General features: G+C 36.7%; 1 protein-coding gene across 4 annotated transcripts in view; it reads right to left on the bottom strand.

Moving 5' to 3' along the window:
* The window catches only part of LOC124791574, a 151,753-nt gene that overhangs the window by 42,218 nt on the left and 86,557 nt on the right, over positions 1 to 22,978 (bottom strand). For 3 of the 4 annotated variants that reach the window (XR_007016573.1, XM_047257870.1, XM_047257871.1), the window contains 2 exons: positions 3,131 to 3,216; positions 2,909 to 3,020 (listed from right to left, as the gene is read on the bottom strand). Coding sequence is in view for 2 of the 4 variants with exons in the window: in XM_047257870.1 (XP_047113826.1) it covers positions 2,909 to 3,020; positions 3,131 to 3,216 (198 nt within the window). In the remaining 2 variants the exon portion in view is untranslated. Of the gene's footprint in view, positions 1 to 2,908; positions 3,021 to 3,130; positions 3,217 to 5,463; positions 5,557 to 22,978 lie in introns of all 4 variants that reach the window. The other variant, XR_007016574.1, reaches the window with a different exon arrangement.

The following is a 22,978-nucleotide window of genomic DNA, read 5'->3' as shown; positions in this document are numbered from 1 at the left end:
ACCATCTTTTGACCAATGAATAGACTCCCGTATGAATGACATAGTAATAAACATCTCTAGCATAGAGAAACACTTGAAAGACTTGAAAGCAAATAAATTGCTTGGTCCGGATGGAATCCCACTTTGGTTTTACAAAGAGTACTAAACTACGTTGGCCCCTTACATAGCTTGCATTTATCGTGAATCTCTTGAACGGCACAAATGCCTCCAGCATACAAGAAGGGCAAAAGAAGCTTATGTCCACTAATCAGCATGGTTTTAGAAAGCATTTCATGCAAGAAACTCAGCTTGCCCTTTTCTCCCATGATATACTGTGAACTATAGTTGAAGGGCAGCAGGCAGAGTCCATACTTCAAGATTTCCAGAAAGCATTTGACACGGTGCCCCATTGCAGGCTGTTAGCCAAGCTATGAGCATATGAAACAAGTTTGCAGATATGTGAGTGGTTCAAAGACTTCTCAAGTAATAGAACCCAGTATGTTGTCTTCGACGGCGAGTATTCCTCAGAGACGAGGGCATCATCAGGAATGCCGTGATAAGACTGCTGTGGTTTTGACAGACAGGGTGGGCAGCAATCTGTGGTGGTGGTGGTGGTGGTGGTGGTTAGCGTTTAACGTCCCGTCGACAACGAGGTCATTAGAGACGGAGCGCAAGCTCGGGTTAGGGAAGGATTGGGAAGGAAATCGGCCGTGCGCTTTCAAAGGAACCATCCCGGCATTTAATGAGGATGAGTAGGAAGACCAAACATGTACTGCTTGGAGACTGTATTACAAGTGTCCTGCTTGATACAGTCAAGTCACTTAACTATCAGGGTGTAATGTTGCAAAGTGATATGAAATGGAATGAGGATATGAGAATTGTGTAGGACAGGCAAATAGTTAACTTCAGTTTATTGGGAGAATTTTAGGAGAGTGTGGTTCACCTGTAAAGGAGACAGCATATAGGAGGATAGTGTACCTATTCTTGAGTACTGCTCGATTGTTTGTGATCCATACCAGGTAGGATTAAAGGAAAAAATCAAATCATTACAGAGGTGGGCTGTTAGATTTGTTACTGATAGGTTCGAAAAACATGCAAGTGTTATGAATTGATCGGGAACTCAAATGGAAATCCCTGGAGGAACATTACTGAGAAAATTTAGAGAACCAGCATTTGAAGCTGACTGCAAAATGATTCTGTTGCCTCCAACTTACATTGCGCATAAGGACCACGAAGAAAAGATATGAGAAATTAGGACTCATAGGGAGGCATATAGATAGTTGTTTTTCTCTTGTTCTGTTTTCGAGTGGGACAGGAAAGGAAATGCATAGTAGTGGTACAGGGTGACCTCTGTCATAACTCTATGGTACCTTGTGAAGTATCGATGTAAGTATTTAATTGGATTGATAAAAAAACCTACTCACCCAGCAGTCACAGAACACACACATAAAAGACTGCTGTGATTGGCAAGCTTTCGGAGCCAGTGGCTCCTTCTTCAGGCAGAAGGGTTGAAGGGGAAGGAAGAAGGGCGAAGGAAAAGGACAAGAGAGGTCTAGGAAAAGGGGTAGATTTTGGAAAGTTACTCAGAACTGCAGGTCAGGGGAGACTTACCGTATGAGATGAGAAGGAAAGACTGATTGCTGGGAACTGCAACAGACGAGATTTGAAAGCCAGAGTTTTGATGTAGATGTAGATAGCCAGATTGTGAGCTGAACCACTGCCTTCCCAATTGCAACTTCAATGTTATAATCAATGTGCAATCTGTGTAACGCTGCCCACCCAGTATTGGAAAGTAAATTATCACAGTCATGTAGTGGCAGCCGTAAAATAAGAAATAGACACAGGAATATGGTATGTGTTGAAGAAATATTTGATTACTTGCAACATGTCCTCAAGACAGTTCACAATTTTATCTATTAGACAATCCCACTACTGTTTAGTAGAATTTCTTCTAGATGAGCAAAATATTTCCAGCTAATGCACACAGTCTACTACATCAATCACTTATCTTTCTGTTTCCTACTTCCCTGATCTAAAGGATTTAGCAAGTTTTCCTGAATCATCTGAGTGACACAGATAAAAGTATTCAAACTCCTTTCCTTATTTTTTTTTTTTTTAAATCACTGCATCCTTATTTTCTAGAATCCTTATTTCTCTTCTAAGATGGCAAGCCTTTTGCCTTAACCAACACAACTGGTTACATTGGTGAAGTACTGAGCTTAAGCTCAGAAGGAACTGCACTCAAAACCTTGCTAATATATCTTGATTCTGTCACTATGTTGTCTCCCTAAATCACTTCTGACAAATTGTGGATGGGACCTTTCTAGAAAATTATCACATTTTCCTTCAATCTAATGTCATTGTAATGTTAAGCTATAGAGGGAAAGGGATGATATGTAACTTTAGTGAGTCTGCTACATTAGAAATCAGTATTAGAGAAAAAAAAACGTATTTTGAATGTAGTGGAGAGGATGTCACAATTTTTCATTGACATATGCAGTTCTGTAGAAAGTTTTCACAAAATAAAAAAACTTTTCTTTTTATACCAGTGCAGACTTTTGCAGCTTCACTATTCACAATGAAGTAAATTCAGGTGTTATTCTAGACTGTAATGGGAGAATAACCTTAATGAGAACGTTAGATCAGACTCTCAAAGTTATATCTCAAATACAACAATGTCCACTGAAGAATATTCCAACATTGGGTTGAAAACAGTGATTTTTTATAGCTTGGTTATGAGGTAGGATAAAAGGAAAACAATCTTCATCATGAACAACAGAGATAAAGTCACCAGCCTATACAATAAAAGCCAAAGAGCAATGATAATTATCTTAATAAACTGATAAAATTAGAAATACATATGATCTTAACATCTCCTTTAACATCATACAGTGTTACAGAATAAGTTGTGGATTATTTATACACTTACACAACCACCACATCAGCATGATAAAAATCATAGGATGAATTGGCAGAATTGGTAAGCTGATACCCAACAAAGAACACTCAAGTACAAGGAGCACAGTTGGCCACAGTTCTGCCTGAAACATATAAATGGTGCTGCAATACATCATCAAATAAAAGAAAATGTTCTACACTTTTGTACAGAATTAAATAATTATTTTATGAGTTGAAAATTACAAGGACTTACCTCAAAGTATGTATAAATTGCTATCATAGCTCGATATACTTCATAAACACTTCTCAGCAGCAGTCCCAAAAGAAGGTACTGGAGAGCTAAAACATTAGTTATAAAACATTTAAAATGTGGTCCCAACTGACTATGCAACATATAGATACCTTTTAGTTGTATGAAAAAGACACTATACAGTTTGATTCAATTCTCGACATGTACAAATGATGTATTTGTGTATCTGTGAATATAAAATGTGAAATGAGTTGGTATCAATATAATAACTATATAGTAAATGTAACATAATATAATTCAATAGATAAAAATCTATTCACCAAGTGGCAGCAGGCGAAAACACATTAAAAGTTATGGAAATGTGCAAGCTTTTGGGGCCAGTGGCTCCTCCTCCTGGCAGAATGGTTGAAGGGAAAGACAGAAGGATGAAGGAAAAGGACTAGTGAAGTTTAGGAAATAGAAAAAAAATATGGAAAAGTCACCAAAGCCCCTGGGTCAGTGGAGGCTTTTCAGATGGGATGAGAAGGAAATGCTGATTGTTGGGGACTGCGCAGGACAAAATTTGAAAACCTTAGAGCTTAGGGATGGAAGACAGAAAGAGAGAAATTACTGACAAAACACTGTCGAAGAGTTAGTAAGATCGGCAAACTAAGTGGAAACCTGAAGTGGAAAACTAACATGGAAGACAGGTAAAGTGGGGGTGAGGAAAAATAGACAGATAAAAAATAGAAGCAACAGAAAACTAAAAGGCAGTGAAGAAAAGGAGTAGCTACTGAAAATAAATGCTGGGACTGGAGAAATTAATGTCAATTTAGACCAAGTGGGTGGTGAGAACTAAGGAGCCAGTTTCACATGTGCCATCTGGATCATCCCCCCCCCCCCCCCCCCCCAACACCTGTTTCTCAGAGCTATGCAGGGAGAAACTGGCATTACAACATGTCCTTGGTTCTTGCCTCCCACCAGTTCAAAATTTACGTTAATTTCTTTGGTCTCAGAATTTCTTTTCAGTAACTATTCTTTTTCTTTGCCCCCTTTCACTTTTCTATATCTTTTATTTCCCAACCTGCCTATTTTTCCTAGCCCCCCGCCCCCCTCTCACCCCACCTCACCTATCTACCACATATAATGCACTTTGGTTCCTCCCTTTATTAAATCTTGTACAATGTTTTGTCAGTAATCTGTCTTGCTTATTACTCTATCTTATACCTTTAAGCTCTCAAGTTTTCAAATCTTATCCAGTGCAGTCTCTCAATTGTGGCATTTCCACCTGCTTTTTGTTGACAGGTGCACAGTTGCGTTTCACAGTACTTTAATTTTCACTTTGCACAACCCCCAATATTACACAGTTATATGGCCAGTGCACTATTATGTAACCTACTATAAGCCTCATTAATATTTAACAGGCGAAACTCCACATACTGCTACAATAGTTTCTTGCTGAACATCTACGAGCAGTAAAACCTAACCTCAAAGTTCACAGTTCTTGAAGAATAATCACGTACACATTGAGCAGACACTGTCACTGTTTTTACACATAGCCTAATTGTTTAACACTTATTCCACAGTTAATTTGAAGCACTGTTGTTGTTCTAACCAGCACAGGTTACTCGTCAGAAACTTAGCCGTCGACTGACTGTCCCGTGACCAAAAATCGCACCCTTATATATCTGTGCGTACCGAAACTACACATTGTTTAAAGTTAAATTTACAGAAATTACAGTTAAAACTTAACTCACTCAATTAACTAAATGCTTCGAAAAATTGGCATCTTTTTAACAGTTTCTTCGACTATGCGGTTTAGGCTGAATTATTTGTTTAAATAATGAAATTAACAAATATAGTTATGCAAACAATACTTAAGACAAAACTTAATTTCTTTGGAATTAATGAAGGGCTGGTTTTACTAACATGTTTTTGAACAGAGCTAAATAGATACTTTAAGATTACTAATACTTCATCTTCCAAATGTTTAAAATTATTACAGAATTTATATTTGTTTATTTGTCAACAATAGAATTACGAAACAATCACTGACTTCATCCTATAACAAAAGATACCAACTACAAATAACCAAAATAAATTAGAAAATCAAATACATACATAAAACTAAGCACAACATTAGATCTAGTGTTAAATCTTTTAGAACTGAGGGCCAACCTTTCTCTTTTACAAAAATACAGTTTATATTCACGTATGTTAATGGTGAATTGTAAAAAGTGAAAAAACAAATTTAAGGAGGCAGATGGCAAAACAAGAGGGGGAATTAAAATTACCCAGCTTGCTTCATCACACAATTAGTCTTTCCTCCTCATCCCATCTGGTAAGCTTCCACTGACCTGGGGTTCTGGGCAGCTTTTCCATAACTCTCCCGATGTCCTACACATTACTCGTTCTTTTCCTTGATCCCTCTTCCATCCCCTTCAACATTCCTGCCACAAAAAGGAGCCACTGGCACAAGCAGCTTAAACATTTTCCAATGTTTTACATGTATTTATTTTTCTCATATTGCCACTTGGTAAGTAGATAGATTTTTTATCCACACAGTTATATTGTATTTTCAAAAAATGACTATATTTTGCTCATATATTATCATAAAATAATGTTATTTTAAATATTTTAAGGGGTATCACAAAAATTGCAATTAATTCAGCAAACAGTGATTAAGAGGACAATAAAAGCTTAATACTAGAACAATAAACAGAGGAAAAAACTATATGTACAAAATTCCAAGGATTACCAACTGCTGTTTAACTATTCAAAACATAATACTGTAGCAAACAAACAAATAAAAGAGTATGCATAAAAACGCTGGCAGGTCGATAGACACACAAACAAACACAAACATACACACAAAATTCAAGCTTTCGCAACAAACTGTTGCCTCATCAGGAAAGAGGGAAGGAGAGGGGAAGACGAAAGGAAGTGGGTTTTAAGGGAGAGGGTAAGGAGTCATTCCAATCCCGGGAGCGGAAAGACTTACCTTAGGGGGAAAAAAGGACAGGTATACACTCGCACACATGCGCATATCCATCCACACATACAGACACAAGCAGACATATTTAAATATGTCTGCTTGTGTCTGTATGTGTGGATGGATATGCGCGTGTGTGCGAGTGTATGCCTGTACTTTTTTCCCCCTAAGGTAAGTCTTTCCGCTCCCGGGATTGGAATGACCCCTTACCCTCTCCCTTAAAACCCACTTCCTTTCGTCTTCCCCTCTCCTTCCCTCTTTCCTGATGAGGCAACAGTTTGTTGCGAAAGCTTGAATTTTGTGTGTATGTTTGTGTTTGTTTGTGTGTCTATCGACCTGCCAGCGCTTTTGTTCGGTAAGTCACCTCATCTTTGTTTTTATATATAATTTTTCCCACGTGGAATGTTTCCTTCCATTATATTAGTATGCATAAAAACATTTATCTGCCTGTCTTAAGAAATCCAACAATGAACAAGAGACCTTACCAATTAAATACAACTTTATTTCGATTTCAAACAATACATTATCAATATACAAATCTCTAATGTTATTGATCAGTGAGTTGAAGATTTTGATGCTAGTTTATTGTTGATCTTTCTGTGCCAGTCTTTAGATAGCAATGTATGTCACCCCTCCTTCTTGTGTTGTGATCACAGCACATTTCCTTAGTTTCATAGTGCATAAGATTTTGAACTATGAAATTCAGTATGGAATAAGTAGACTGGAAGTGGTGATCAGTAAACGACTTTTTAAAAAGCATATCACAGGAGATTATTGGAGTGTGTGTGTGTGTGTGTGTGTGTGTGTGTGTGTGTGTGTGTGTGTGCGGGTGTGAAGGGGAGCACTTTGCACAGAATATGAATGACTTTTTTTCTGAAGACAGAAATTTTATTTTCTGCTGTGAAATTGTCAGACACTGTTCTTCCTGCCCATCCAACTGACTACTGCTCTGGTGCGGGCATTTTAGCCAGACGGTGCAGCTGGCAGTGTAAGAGCTACAATAGTGCCACTACGAAGTGAGCTGACTTGTGTAATGAATTAAAGCTAGCCTGGTCTGCATCTGCTGCAGGCCAGTTAAAAAAAGGACAGTAAACAACATATCTTATTAAAAAATTATTAGCCAGTTATGAAGTTGTGTTAATCACTCCATAATTATGGAATAGGATTAGCTATCTTAAAATTCAAAGCCAATCTTGCAACAGCCCAAGCAAAATTAAAACAGTTGAAAAAGTTGAGAGCTGCTGATCACAACAGTAATATTAGGAATGGGGCAGATTATCAGACTGCAGTCAGACATACTGTATCAGGCAAGAGGCTTAAGAGATCTACATCTACATCCATACTGTGCAAACCATTGTGAAGTGCATGACAGAGAGTACATCCCATTGTACCAGTTATTATAGCTTTTTCCCACTCCGTCACATACTGAGCATGGGAATAATGATTGTTTAAATAACCCTGCATGTGCTCTAATTAATCTAATGTCCTCTCAACAATCCCTATAGGAGTGATTCTCCAATGGGTCTGACAAACCTGTGACCATTCCTGCTGCCCTTTTCTGTAAACATTGAATATCCCCTGTTGGTCCTATTTCATATGGGTTCTAGAATGGGTCACAATAGTGATTGTAAGCAATTTTCTTTGTAGACTGATTGCATTTCTCTAGTATTTAGCTACACACCAAAGTCTGCTACCTGCTTTATCCACAACTAAGCCTACATGGCTGTAGGTCAAGGGATTAGTCAGGAAGAATTAATACGCAAGGAAGTGGTATATGGAAGTACTAAGGAATCTCGAGATACACTTGAAGTTTTCTAAGGCTGTAGATACAGTAATAAAGAGTAGCCCAGTAGGCTGTACAGTTGAAGGGGAATGGCCATCTCTAAAAAGGGCAATCACAGAAATTGGAAAGAAAAACATAGGTACAAAGAAGGTAACTGTGAAGAAGCCATTGGTAACAGAAGAAATACTTCAGTTGATTGATGAAAGAATAAAGTACAAGAATGTTCAGGGAAATTCATGAATACAGAAATACAAGTCGTTGAGGAATGAAATAAATAGGAAATGCAGGGAAGCTAAGAAAAAATGGCTGCATGGAAAAAAAAAGAAAAAAAAACATTGTTGAAAGGACTGACTCAGTATACACGGCAGTCAAATCAACCTTTGGTGAAACAAAAAGCAAGGGTGGTAACATTAAGAGTGCAGTGGGAACTCCACTGTTAAATACAACAGAGAGAGAAGATAGGTGGAAAGAGTACATTGAAGGCCTCTATGAGGGGGGAGATTTGTCTGATGTGATAGAAGAAGAAACAGGAGTTGATTTAGGAGTTATGGGATCCAGTATTAGAATCAGAATTTAAGAGAGCTTTGCAGGACTTAGGATCAAATAAGCAGAAGGGATAGATAACATTCTATCAGAATTTCTAAAATCATTGGGAGAAATGGCCATACAATGACTATTCACGCTGGTGTGTAGAATGCATGAATCTGGCAACATACCATCTGACTTTTGGAAAAATATCCACATAATCCCGAACACTGCATGAGCTGATAAGTGTGAGAATTATATCACAATCAGCTTAACAGCTCATGCAGCAAAGTTACTTACAAGAAGAATGGAAAAAAAAATTGAGGATGTGTTAGATGATGATCAGTTTGGTTTTAGGAAAGGTAGAGGTACTAGAGAAGTAATTCTGATATTATGGCTGATAACTGATGCAAGACTAAAGAAAAATCGAGACACATTCAATATTTTGTTGACACCCACCTACATATGGAGAAATGATCATCATAACAAAATAAGAGAAATCAGAGCTCGAACGGAAAGATTTAGGTGTTCCTTTTTTGAATGCGCCATTCGAGAGTGGAATGGTAGAGAAGTAGTATGAAAATGGTTTGATGAACCATCTGCCACGCACTTAAGTGTGAAATGCAGTTTAACCACGTAGATGCAGATGTAGATGTTAATGTCCCTACAAAGAGTTACACCTAGGTATTTGTACGACTTTGCAGGTTCCAGCGGTGACTCACAGATATTACAGTTTCAGTCTTACAATACTACAATTTTTCTTTCTTTCTCCCTCTTCTTCTCTCTTTTTTTGTGAAGTGCACAATTTTACATTTCTGAGTATTTGAAGCAAGCTGCCAATCTTTGACCAACTTTGAAGTCTTATGAAGATCTGACTGAATGTTTGTGCAGCAACTTTCAGACTGTACATCATTATAGACAACTACATCATCTGCTACTACTACTGCCCACAAAGTCATTAACATACTCAATACAACACGAACAGCACGGAACTGAACACACTTCCCCCTGGTACACCCAAAGTAAATTCTACAGCTGTCAATGACTCTTCATACAAGATGGCTTTTGTGTCCTCCACACCAAAAACTCCTCAATCCAGTCACAAATCTTGCTTGATACCCCATACAATCATGCATTTGATGATATGCCTAGGTGTGTACTGAATCGAAAGGTCTTTGTAAATCAAGAAATACAGCATCTACATCACTGCCTTGATCCACAGCTTTCAGTATGTCTTGTGAGAAAAGAGGAAGTTGAGATTCACATGGTCGATGTTTTTGAAATCAGTGGCGGGTGGTTTGGTTGAGGTCATTCTGAGCATTCTACTCGAGATACCACATTACTACCGAGCTCAAAATATGTTTTAGGTGTGGTACCAAAGGTATCTTTGCCAACTGCTCACAGGTGCACTGCATGCTGTTCGTGTCTCCACACAAAAAGATATATTTAAAAAGGTCGACCCTGTGCCACCACGAGCCAAGCTCTGTCCAGGGTTCACAGTCATCCTCTGGGTGGTGTTAGGATGACACTAGATGATGCCGTTTTCGCTTTGACTTACTGCATGCAACGTATCCCACTGCACGTCTTTTTAAGACGCCGTACACTGAGCTCTGCCCAGATCTCGGAAGACTCACAATGAGACGACGACGACAACAACCACAACACTACTGATATCCAGTAAGCAGTATTACGGTAAGTCACTTCAGTTACTGTATGAGTAATAGAGTGAAACAGAGAGGCAAGAGGCTTCAAGCTATGTATACATTCAATTACCTTGTATATAGTGTAAATAAATATGTTCATTTTTTACTCATTTATTGAATAATGTAGTTCCTACGCCACCTCGTTCAACTGTGGACACAACAGACTTTCTGGCAAGGAGGTCACGATCATTGTGGATCCATGGAACAGTCAAAATTATTGAATTTTACTCTTAGTCTTTCTATTACATTCATATTTTACTGAAACTTAAATAACTTCTTGTATGAAACGGCAACCACAGGAGAGCTAACACTCACTGCACATATTCAGTTTTGGATCCAACAAATACTAACATTTATCCTGACCATTACCAGACTGCTGGATGCATAGTTAGCCCGGTAGCAAACTACAACTGAGGAAGTGAATTCTGACAGCCAGCTCCTTTCCATTTCATCGATGAAAAACAAGATGACTGTATGGAACACAAGTTACAACTGGAACAACACTGTGCAGCATACAAAGTCACAGGTGACTCATGTTGTTCTTTTCTTGTGGGTAGGAGTCTCAATCCTTCAGTTGTATAGAAATTGTTCTCCAGTTAAAGCCCACAAACTCTACTGAATGTGGAAGTTGTCAGGAAGTTAGATGAATTTTTTGATGCACTGATTCATGTAACTGCTCCTCATTTCAGATTCTTTTGTATGTGCTGTCACTAGTAATTCTTACAAAGAATGGATCACTGAATACAAGGGCATAAAAGGGTACTGTTAATTTAACTATGCTTGTGGCGCTTCTTTATGCAGACAAGGCTTCTAGTATGTTTTCCTACAAGTTCACAGGTTCAAAAGTCTTGTGTGAAACGCCATGTAATATATTGATTTCTCTGTCAAGCAGAATCCCAACATTGCTGTCAGTCGAGACATACATGGATTTCTGTCAGACGAGACATACATGGCAAGTAGGCCTACAAAATTACTCAGAGAGTAAACTCTGTTCTGCATAAATCTAAAATTGATAAAATGGAACTAAATATGATTTCACATTCTGGATGCTCACCAACCCCTCCCGGCAGTACTCACAGAAACAGTAATGCAACTGCTGGTATAGCAACACTGTTGCACAGTGCAAAATTTTGTTCATTCAATCACCTCTCCTAAAATAGAGACGAAGACACTCTGGCACACACAAATCAGACAAAGGCAGTCCTCTGAAAGTCAGAACTGACAATCACATTCAGAGGATAAACTGCAAACTGTTCATATCTCTAAAGGTTTGCAATCAAACCATACCTTTTCAGTTAGAATCTAGTGCTTCTGCCAAATCAATTAATCAGAGTACACAGCAGCAATTGGGATCCCATAAGCTACAGAAGTCATGTCTGCACCTCACAGCCTAATGTGACACAAGTGTCTCTGTTCTTGGGACATGCACTTTGCAAGCAACAGATAAAAATATGACTGCATTAGTGCCAATCACGTTATAGTGCCAATATTTTTCGCATGGATGCATCTGATTTGTTTGGTTTCAATATTCCAGACAATGTGCACACCACTGGTGCTCAAGTGCCCAATGCCAGCATTCATAAACTGTGCGAAAAATCTGGACATTTGTACGATGACACATTGGGACATGCAAAGAATTTTCAACTGCACATTACACTCAGGGCAAGGAATTGCCTATAAAATTAGAAATGGTATTAATTCTGTAAGTGAGGAAAAACACATAGAAATATCAGCCATAGACATAAGTAAGACAGATGAGGCACAAAGGTTAACTATAATATGTATTTACCGTTCACCCAGTGGTGATATAGATACTTTCACTGCAAAACTAATCCAGATTCTAGACATGGCTTCGAATCCTAAAGGGAAGGTTCTCATTTGTGGAGACTTAAATATAAACACACAAAACCCAGATAGATTCTGTAACTCATTCTTGAATATATTGCGCTGTTATAAGTTATCACCATTAGTTAACAGAGCCACTAGGATAGCCAAAAACTCATCATCAACAATTGATCACATCATCACAGACATGGATAAAGAAAGTTGTGAAATTATTGTAGATAACCTTGGCCTTTCTGATCACTCCTGTCAAATCCTAAAATTAAACATAAGTATAGACAATACAACTAAAACATACACATACAGAAGGGTTTTCTCCAAACCAAACAGATCAGAATTTGCCAAGCAAATAAACAGTATAACTTGGGAAGAAGTGTATGCTGAAACTAGTGTAAAGAATAAATTTTCTAAATTCATGTCACTATTTAAACTCAGATTTGATGAAGCATTCCCAAAGGTGCAAACTGCAGTACACTCACACAAAAGAAATACCTGGGTGACCAAAGGAATAAGGAAATCCTCTGCAACACTCAAACAACTGAACAGGTTAAAAAGCTACCATAGTGATCCTGGTTTCCTAAACTACTACCACACATACAAAAGAATATACGGAAGAGTATTACGAGATGCAAAACAACTATGAGGACACATGTAAAAAGTTTGACAAGTTCATGGAAATATTCTCCCATTATTTCAATATTTCTTTTCCAGTTAAAAACCAAACATTAAAAACTAAAAAAAGAAATGTTACATGGCTGACGAAAGGCATTAAAATATCATGTGCTGAAAAGAGGAGACTTTATGAAATCTCAAAAACACAAAATGTTACAGAAGAATTTCTGGTGCATTTCAAGAATTATAAGAGAGTGCTTCACAAAGTCATAAAAGAATCTAAAAAAACAACAAATGATCACCATATAAAAATGGCCAGGAACAAAATGAAAGCCATGTGGAAGATAGTCAGAGAACAAGTAGGAAACGATACCTCCCAAAATGGAAATCTCCAGGTAATCCAAGATGGCAAAAAAATTACAAATCCAGAAGAAGTAGCCAATGCTTTTAATACATACTTTGCAAATATTAGTGAAAAATTACTATCTGACATAAAATCTTCAAATAAAAATCCTGCTACAACACCATCCAATCAAAATAGAAACTGCAACTCCCTATTTCTTACTCCAACCAACCCTAAGGAAATTATACTATCAATAAGAGAGTTAAAAACAAAATTTTCAACAGGTGTGGATGAGATTCCAGATTATGTCATTAAAAATGTGGGGGACCTCATTGCAATACCATTAGCCCACATTTTCAACAGTTCATTAACAAATGGAGTCTTTCCTTCCTGCTTAAAGACAGTGAAACTAAAACCACTGTTCAAAAAGGGTAAGAAAGAAGACATAGCCAATTATAGACCTATTGCCTTGCTATCTACATTTTCTAAAATACTAGAAAAAATTTTTCATAAGAGGTTGCTAGATTTTCTAGAAAAGGTATGCCTAACAGCTGGCTTAGATCATATCTTACTGACCGCAAGCAAGTAGTAGAAATACATTTTCACAAAGAAAATAAATCAACAAGACATTATTCTGATTATAAAGCAGTAAAATATGGAGTACCTCAGGGCTCGGTACTTGGCCCCATCCTATTTTTGATATATATAAATGACCTAACATCAGCCAACCAGTACCATAGCACTATCCAGTTTGCAGATGACACAAGCATATTAGTCAGCGGGAAGACTGCAGAGATACTACAGACAAGACTGTCTGAGGCATTAACAAATGTTGTAAACTGGTTCAATCAAAACAAACTAATAATAAATAAAAGCAAAACAGTAGCATTAAATTTTCATAATATCAAGAGAAACATTGAAGAGGATATAAGAATTCAGATGTCAGACACGGATATTGCAAGTGTGCCTAATACAAAATTTCTGGGGATCTGGCTACAGGATAATCTTAGATGGGAAACTCACATTGACAACATATTAAAGAAGCTAAGTACCATGTGTTATTTAATGAGAGTGCTAGAAAACTGCTGTCATAAGGACTGTCTAATGACAGTTTACTATTCTAATATACATTCTGTCCTAAAATATGGGATCACTTTTTGGGGTAACTCGCCATCCTGCCTAAAACTATTCAGGATGCAAAAAAGAATAGTGAGAATCATGGCTGGAATAAAAAGGAACAAACCATGTAGACCATTATTTAAAAGGATGGGGATTCTTCCCCTTCCTTGCATTTTCCTATTTGAAAGTGCAATGTTTATAAAGAAATATACAATAACAAATCCTAGTATCCTCCCCAAAAATGAAAATGTTCATCATCATAATACAAGACAGAAAACTGACTTTCATGTACTCCATACAAAAACCAGTTTGTGCCAAAAAGGAACATTACACCATGGAAAAATTATCTACAATAAATTGCCAAGAGAAATTAAAGTAATGACAGATGTAAAAAATTTTAAAGCAGCATTAAAAGAATATCTGTTGACACATTGCTTTTATAGTGTGGAAGAGTTCCTCCAAAATCCTCGAGAGTCTAAGTGATGATTATGCAAATACTGTAACCATTAATATTGGCCTATAAATACATTCAGATGTAATTCTCAAGTTTATAATGGGGTTCAAGTATAAGTTGTATAGCGACTTGCCCAGTATATGAAGTAAAATTCTGTGAATGTAATTCTCTAGTGTACATGTCAGTTCATAGTGTAGAAGAGTTCCTCAAAAATCCTTAGAGCTTAAGAGAGGATCATGCAAATACTTTAATCGTTAATATTGGCTTATACATGTATTCAGTTGTAAACTTCAAGTTTCTAATGTGGTTTAATTATAACTTACACATTGACTTGCCCAGTATACGAAGTGCTGTAAAATTTTGTGAACATAATTTCTAGTTTCTAAAGTGTTTTAATTGTAAGATATACTTTGACCTGTCCAATATCTGATGTGCTGTACTGTACATGTAAGATTTACTGGACCAATAAATACAATACAATACAATACAATACAAAAAAAGCCCACAATGACAGTATTATAGAAAAGGCAGAAAATAAAATTAAAGCAGCCTGGACTGTTACCAAACAGGAAACAAACAGTAATAAATTAAAAACAGTAAACATTCAAATTAAACATAATGGTGCTATTATACATAACCCAAATACACTAGCAAATACTGTAAATGAGTACTTCAGCAGTGTTGCTACCAAGCTACAGCAAAAGTTTAGCAAAAAACAGCCTGAACAAAAATTGAACTATATGGCTAACTCAATGTTACTGTTACCGACTTCTACAGAAGAAGTAAGGATGGTTGTGAAGAATCTAAAAAATAAAACATCAGCACGTTTAGATGAAGTGCCAGTGTGCTTACTGAAGGACTGCATTGACAGCATACAACATCCTTTGGCACACATCATAAATGAGTCTTTCACTGAAGGCTGCTTCCCAGAATACTTAAAATGTGCAAAAGTCCTGCCTCTATTTAAGAACGGCGATCCAGAAAATATAGAAAACTCTAGGCCCATCTCATTACTCTCATCCTTTTCCAAGGTAATAGAAAATATAATGAAAAAGAGACTAATGGATTTCCTAAACAAGTACAACCTACTGTGTAAAGAACAGTTTGGTTTCAGGCCAGGAAGAAGCACAGGTTCAGCGGTAGCTCACTTCACAAATTTTGTCTTAGAAGCACTTGACGAAGGTGAACATGTAACAGGCATATTCCTTGACCTTAGCAAAGCATTTGACACGGTAGACCACAAAATACTACTAAACAAAATGGACGCACTAGGAATAAGGGGAACAGTAAATAATTGGTTTCAATCGTACTTGGAAAATAGGGTACAGTGTGTAGAGATCTCACAAACGAAGTTCAGCAGATCGACAAAACACATTTCCAAACCAGAACATATTAACATAGGAGTCCCTCAGGGAAGTGTGTTAGGGCCAATACTCTTCCTAATATATATCAATGATTTTCCCCAGAGTGTCAAATACGGGAAAGCAATACTATTTGCAGATGATAGCAGCATCCTTATCAGTGATGAGTCACCAGACAAATTGAGAGACAAAGCTGAAGAAACTCTCGATCATGTATGCAAGTGGGTAGTAAGCAACAAATTAACCCTCAATATTAAAAAAACAAACAGTATTAATTTCCACATAAATAAAAAGCATAATAGCATAGGCCTAAAAGTTAAAGATGAACTTATAGATTGTGTCACAAACACAAAATTCCTAGGAATGCATGTTGACTCACAGCTTAACTGGACTGACCATATTGCAGCACTAGAAAAGAAAATTGCTACTGCTTGCTATGCACTCCGGATAATTATGTCAGTATGTAATAGTTCATGTGCTAAGACTACATACTTTGCATATGTGCATTCAATAATTAGTTATGGCATAACCTTCTGGGGTACAAATGTGCAGAACATACAAGCAATTTTCAAGCTGCAAAAGAGAGCTGTACGAATAATAACAAAAAGCAGCAAGAGAGCTCACTGTACTGATTTATTCAAAACCATGGGAATCTTGACAGTACCATGTGAATACATCTTTCAGACTGTAATATATATAAAGAAACACATTGACCAGTACACACAAAACAGATCTATACACCAACACTGGACTAGATCCTGCCACCATTTGCACCTCATACGAAAAAACAAAACAAAAACCCAAAATAGTTTATTATTTAATGGAATAAAAATGTATAATAGACTTCCAGAGGAGATCAAAGCTGAAACTGGAATGCATGCCTTTAGGAAAGCTGCAAAAAGTTATTTAGCAGATAAATGTTACTATACTGTCAAAGAATACTGTAAATGACATGTGTTCACCTCAATTCATGCAAGAGTACCTTTGTATATTTATATTTATCTGTAATTAAGATTGGTGTGTATTTGTTTTGTGTAACCCATGCAAGAATACATTTGTAAATTTATATTTATTTGTAACTAAGATTGGTGTGTATTTGTTTTGTGTACAAACGATTAAGTTGCACCATAGAAATATGTACTACCAGAAGCACTATTATGTATATGCTCATTCCATGTATACAGTTGACGACATCCATACAACACAAGTTGTCTACGGATGAATAAATAAATAAATAAATAAATAAACAATGCACATCCCAAGTTTTACCACACTCATCCATTCCCTCACACTATTCATGATGAAGTTGCTTCTGAACTCCATATATTGTAACAAACTGATATTTTGAAACCCATTTCTGCAAGTCTATGGCCTTCTGTAGTTATCACAAGAAAATCAAACTGATAAACCAGACTCTGTGCATACTTTAAAGTTACAGTCGATGCTCAAACAGTTACTGATTCCTTCCTGCTTCCACATTTCGGGTACCTTATGGACTGCCTAGCAGGTGGACAATTATTTTCCAAAATTGCCTCAGGTGGTGCTTCCCTTCAACTTTCCCTGGATGAGGAAATGAAAAAAAAAATTATGGTGTTCAACACACACATCAACTTGTAACAATAATAGCACCCTCCCTTCAGAAAGCTATCTGCTCTTCCACTGTTTAAACACTTTCTCAAACAAATGCTGTTTAAAGTTCCACCCCGTTCGAATTATTTGGATAACATCATTTTGTCTGGACAAACACTGGAACAGCTTTTTACAAATTTAGACTCTTTTTCAAGAGTAACTTACGCAGGACATTAGCACAATCTACAAAAATGTTCTTTTTCAATAATGAAATTGAATATTTGGGACATCTCACTGATACCCATGGCATTCGTCCTCTGACTAAGTTTTTACATGTCATACAGAGATTACTTTCTCCTAAAAATATATGGGAACTACAAGCAGTTCTTGGAAAACTTTCATTCCAAATGCAGCATCACCTCCAGCATAAAAATGTTTCTTCCCTATGGACTGGAGAATGCGAACAATCATTCCGACAGTTGAAAAATGCAGTGCATAGTTGCCATGTCCTATTCATTATGATCCACAGAAAACAGAAGTGCATGCAGTTGATGCATCACATGGAACAGGTGCAGTTTTCAATGTTCGAAATGCTGAACACTCATAGTATTTGTGTCTAAGATGTTGAACATGGGTCGAGTCAATTACAGTCACCTGAAAAAGAAAGCCTTAGTAATCATATATGTGAGTTTTAGATGGGGGGTTTTAATGGCTTCCCTGCTAAGAAGACTGGTTACATGTCAGAGAAGCTGAATGTTGGAAAGTAGTTTTGTGTGTTTACAGAGAAATAATATTCATGCAAAACATGCATTTGTTATTTGAGTTCTTTAGTTTATTTTGACAGTTCAATACTAAAGTTTGTAACTAGGAGATTAATAAATAATTCTTAGTGAAAACTGGAAACATTTTTCCTACAAATTTTGGAATCTCTGTCCAAAATCAACCAAACGAGTTACAATGCAGTTTTACCACCTAATATACAATGAACTTTTCTGAGCGCCATTTTGCCTATGGTGATGATGTGTAATTATGGTGATTTTGGATCTACAACAAGAATTGTCATTTTAATGATGATTAGCAGCAGCAGAGCAATGCAAGGAGAAATTTTAAATGTGATGAAAGAAGAAGTATCCAATGAAAAAAAATATAGAAATGGCAATGATAGGTGAAATTGGAAAAGTAAATAAAAATATATACTCTGCGCCAGTTAAAACCATCGTCTCTACATAAGTTAACTTTCGGAACAGTTCCACATGACAGAAGAAATTGGAAATGCTTGAGAGACTTTTCTGGTTGTACTTTTCAGTCATTAGCTGGATGAACCTGAAGTTAAGAAGTCATTCGTTGATGCCTCATTTTCACAAGCAGAATTAGGAGCAATCTGCAACATATTGTGTATAGATTGTGGGACGAAGACTTAAATGACAACTGAGGTTTGTTATTATTAAACCAACATTGACAAACTTGGCGTGAAAACTGATGGCACAGAATGTGAAGAGGATGGTGATGATACAGGTGATGAAGAAGAGGAGGCAAACGAAATAGTTAACGATGAAATATTGAGTTTACTCAAAAAGAAGAGAGTAAAAGATTCCAATTTAGAAATAGGTGATAAAAGTGAAACTAAATTCTCACTACATTCATAAGATCAATTTAAGTTTTTTCTGTCCTTTTGTGTCAAGGGCGCTCTTAAGTCATTTAGTTGTGGCGATGGATATCCAGTTAAAAAGTGGACCCCGTGAACTTTGAGGAAACAGTGTTTCTGATGTGTTGGAATGGACTGCAAATGCTTGTTTTCACAAAAAAAAAGAGTTGTTGAAAGTTTGGCTAAGCTTTTTATTCAGGGTGAGAAGGGGCTTATATCGCAGGCTGAAATGAAAAAAGCTTTGCAGGAAGAACTTCATTTGAAAAAGGTGCTGTGGAGATCCACCACCTGCTGTCTCAATGAAAGAAGAAACAGAAAGAATCTCTTGAAAAACATTTTCTCATAATGAAGGAAATTGCCAGCTGTGCTGATATTGATAATGACTCACTATTTCAGTATGTGATTAACATGATAGAAGTCAATTCAGACATGAAACTTCTACTTTATGGCACTGGAAGTGTGAAACAGTTTAAGGAGAAAATGAGCAATTACAAAAGAGCTGTGAAGTGACTGACAAAAAGAAATAACAAAATTTACAGCAACAAAAATTTAAACTCCAATAAGAAAGACACTAAAGACTCAAGTGATAGAAATATTACAAGCACAGCTTAGAATCCAAACAAAAACTGTTTCAATTGTGGTGCAATTGGTCACAACTCAACCACAAGAGCAAGGGAAAAAGATGTCTCAATTGCTACAAGTCTGGCCATATCTTATCTGAATGCGTTAACGAGAATAATAATCAAAAGACGACTATGTGTGCAAACACTGTTAAGAGGGGTGTCAACAACTGTAAATTTAATAATGCACAAATAAGTAACTGAGAGTTGAAGGTGAAATGGACTGTGGCAGTCAATTTATTTCGACAGGACACTTATGAGACAGTGGATAGTTCTAGTTTGCAAAAAACAGATGTAGTCTTGACATGAAGAAGTGCCAGTAACACACAAACTGTGTTCAAAGTACAACAGGGCCCACTGTCTAGAATTATTTAGAAAGCTAGGAATTCTAACTGTTTCTTGTGAGTATATCTTTCAGAACATAATGTTCATTAAGAAAAATCTCAACATGTACAACACAAACAGCCTAATACATGACCATGAAACAAGAGCTTGTCACCACCTCCATCTAGATAGAAAGAACAAGGCAAAGAAGCTAAAAAGTATATTTTATAATGGGACAAAACTGTATAACAAATTACCACAAGAAATTAAAGAAATAAATGAGCCCCTCACTTTCAGACAAAAGCTTAAAACCCTTTTAGTAAGTAAAAGTTGTTATACTGTAAAAGAATATTTAATATAGATGTAGATTATTAGCAACATATGACATTATCACCAAAATATTATGTAATTATAAATGTGTGTATGACTAGTTATAAAAACTACACAAAATATGAGAAATCTGTTTCATTGTAAATGTAAATGTGTGCTCATGTGTTGTAAACTGACGACATCCATACAATATTTATTGTTCCACAGATGAATAAATAAATAAAATAAATAAATGATTTGGGAAAAACTTTGTCTCTCCACAGGGGTATTTTACAGGCACTGTTGAGACTGATGGTGTGAAAACTGAAACAGATATTTATGTGGTTTCTAGAGACACACTGAATTTAGAAATGGTAGTTGGAAATGATCTTCTAGATCAAACTGATGTTTTAATAAACAAGGGCGGAGTGACTATTAGGAAAACAGAAGGGGAAGCTCATCTTATGGTATCCATGTAGCAGATAAACCAGAATTCAATACTGAAAGCTGCGTTAGTGATGAAACATAAGAACACATCAAAGATTTAGTGACTAATTACACTCCAACAAAGACAATGTCCAATTGTGTCAGAATGAAGATTATTATGAGAGAACAACAACCAATATATAACATACCCAAAAGACTGTCACCAGGACAGAAAGAAACTGTTGACAAACAAGTCCAGAAATGGCTTGATCAATGAATAATAGAACCACATTCATCTGAATATGCTAATCAGGTTGTAGTAGTAAAAAAGAAAAATGGACATTATTGCATCTGTATAGCCTGCAGAAAATTAAACTCGATGTGAGATGCTTATAATAGTTTCCACAATGAAACTTTGTCTTGAAACCTGGCAGGAGATCCACAGAGATGTTGATCGCGTGTGAAGTATGCTAGCAACATGACACAACCGATGCCTTCTCTGCGCAATAGCAATGGAGATACTATCAAAGACAGTGCTGCCAAAGCGGAATTACTAAACACTACCTTCTGAAATGCCTTCACAAAAGAAGATGAAGTAAATATTGCAGAATTTGAATCAAGAATAGCTGCCAACATGAGTAATATAGAAGTGGATATCCTTGGAGTAGTGGAGCAACTTAAATCACTTAATAAAAGCAAGTCTTTTGGTCCAGACTTTATACCAATTAGGTTCCTTTTGGAGTATGCTGATGCATTAGCTCCATACTTAACAACCATATACAATTGTTTGCTTGATGAAAGATCCATACCCAAAGACTGGAAAGTTGCACAGGCCACACCAATATTCAAGAAAGGTAGTAGGAGTAATCCACTAAATTACAGGCCCATATCGTTAACATCGATATGCAGCAGGATTTTAGAACAAATATTGTGTTCGAACATTACGAATTACCTTGGTGTCAACATGGGTTTAGAAATCATCGTTCCTGTGAAACACAACTAGCTCTTTATTCACATGAAGTGTTGAGTGCTACTGACAAGGGATTTCAGATCGATTCCATATTTCCGGATTTCTGGAAGGCTTTTGACACTGTACCACAGAAGCTGCTCATAGTGAAATTGCGTTCTAATGGAATATCGTCTCAATTATGTGCAGGGATTCATGACTTCTTGTCAGAGAGGTCACAGTTCACAGTTACTGATGGAAAGTCATCAAGTAAAACAAAAGTGATTTCTGGTGTTCCCCAAGGTAGTGTTGTAGGCCCTTTGCTGTTCCTTATTTATATAAATGATTTGGGAGACAATCTGAGCAGCCGTCTTAGGTTGTTTGCAGATGACGCTGTCGTTTATCAACCAGTAAACTCATCAGAAAATCAAACCAAATTGTAAAACGATTTAGAAAAAATGTATGTATGGTGTGAAAATTGGCAATTGATCCTAAATAACGAAAAGTGTGAGGTCATCCACATGAGTGCTAAAAGGAATCTGTTAAATTGCGGTTACACGATAAATCAGTCAAATCTAAAGACTGTAAATTTAATTAAATATCTAGGAATTACAATTACGAACAACTTAAATTAGAAGGAATACACAGAAAATGTTGTGGGGAAGGCTAACCAAAGACTGCGTTTTATTGACAAGACTCCTAGGAAACGTAACAGATCTACTAATATGACCATCTACACTACGCTTGTTCGACCTCTTTTAGAATACTGCTGTGTGGTGTGGGATCCTTACCAGTTAGGACTGACAGAGTACATCGAAAAAATTCAAAGAAAGGCAGCACGTTTTGTATTATCGCGAAATATGGGAGAGAGTGTCACAGAAATGATACAGGATTTGGGCTGGAAATCATTAAAAGAAAGGCGTTTTTCGTTGCAATGGAATCTTCTCACGAAATTCCAATCACCAACTTTCTCCTCCGAATCCAAAAATACACCAACCTACATTGGGAGGAACGATCACCACAATAAAATAAGGGAAATCAGAGCTCATACGAAAGATACAGGTGTTCATTCTTCCCGCGCACTATACGAGATTGGAATAACAGAGAATTGTGAACCCTCTGCCAGACCTTGAATGTGATTTGCAGAGTATCCATGTAGATGTAGATGTCGATGTAAGTTATCAGAACAGTAATTGCATTACTGTTTTCTTCTGTATGGATACATTAGGTACCAATATTAGAGAAGGAAAGTTGCTACTCACCATATAGAGGAGATGCTGAGTCGCGATAGGCACAACA

This window comes from Schistocerca piceifrons, chromosome 1 (genome assembly GCF_021461385.2).
Source record: "Schistocerca piceifrons isolate TAMUIC-IGC-003096 chromosome 1, iqSchPice1.1, whole genome shotgun sequence".
Lineage (NCBI taxonomy): Eukaryota > Metazoa > Arthropoda > Insecta > Orthoptera > Acrididae > Schistocerca > Schistocerca piceifrons.
The sequence above is the reverse complement of the archived record's forward strand: the minus strand, read 5'-3'. Positions and strand labels throughout refer to the sequence as shown.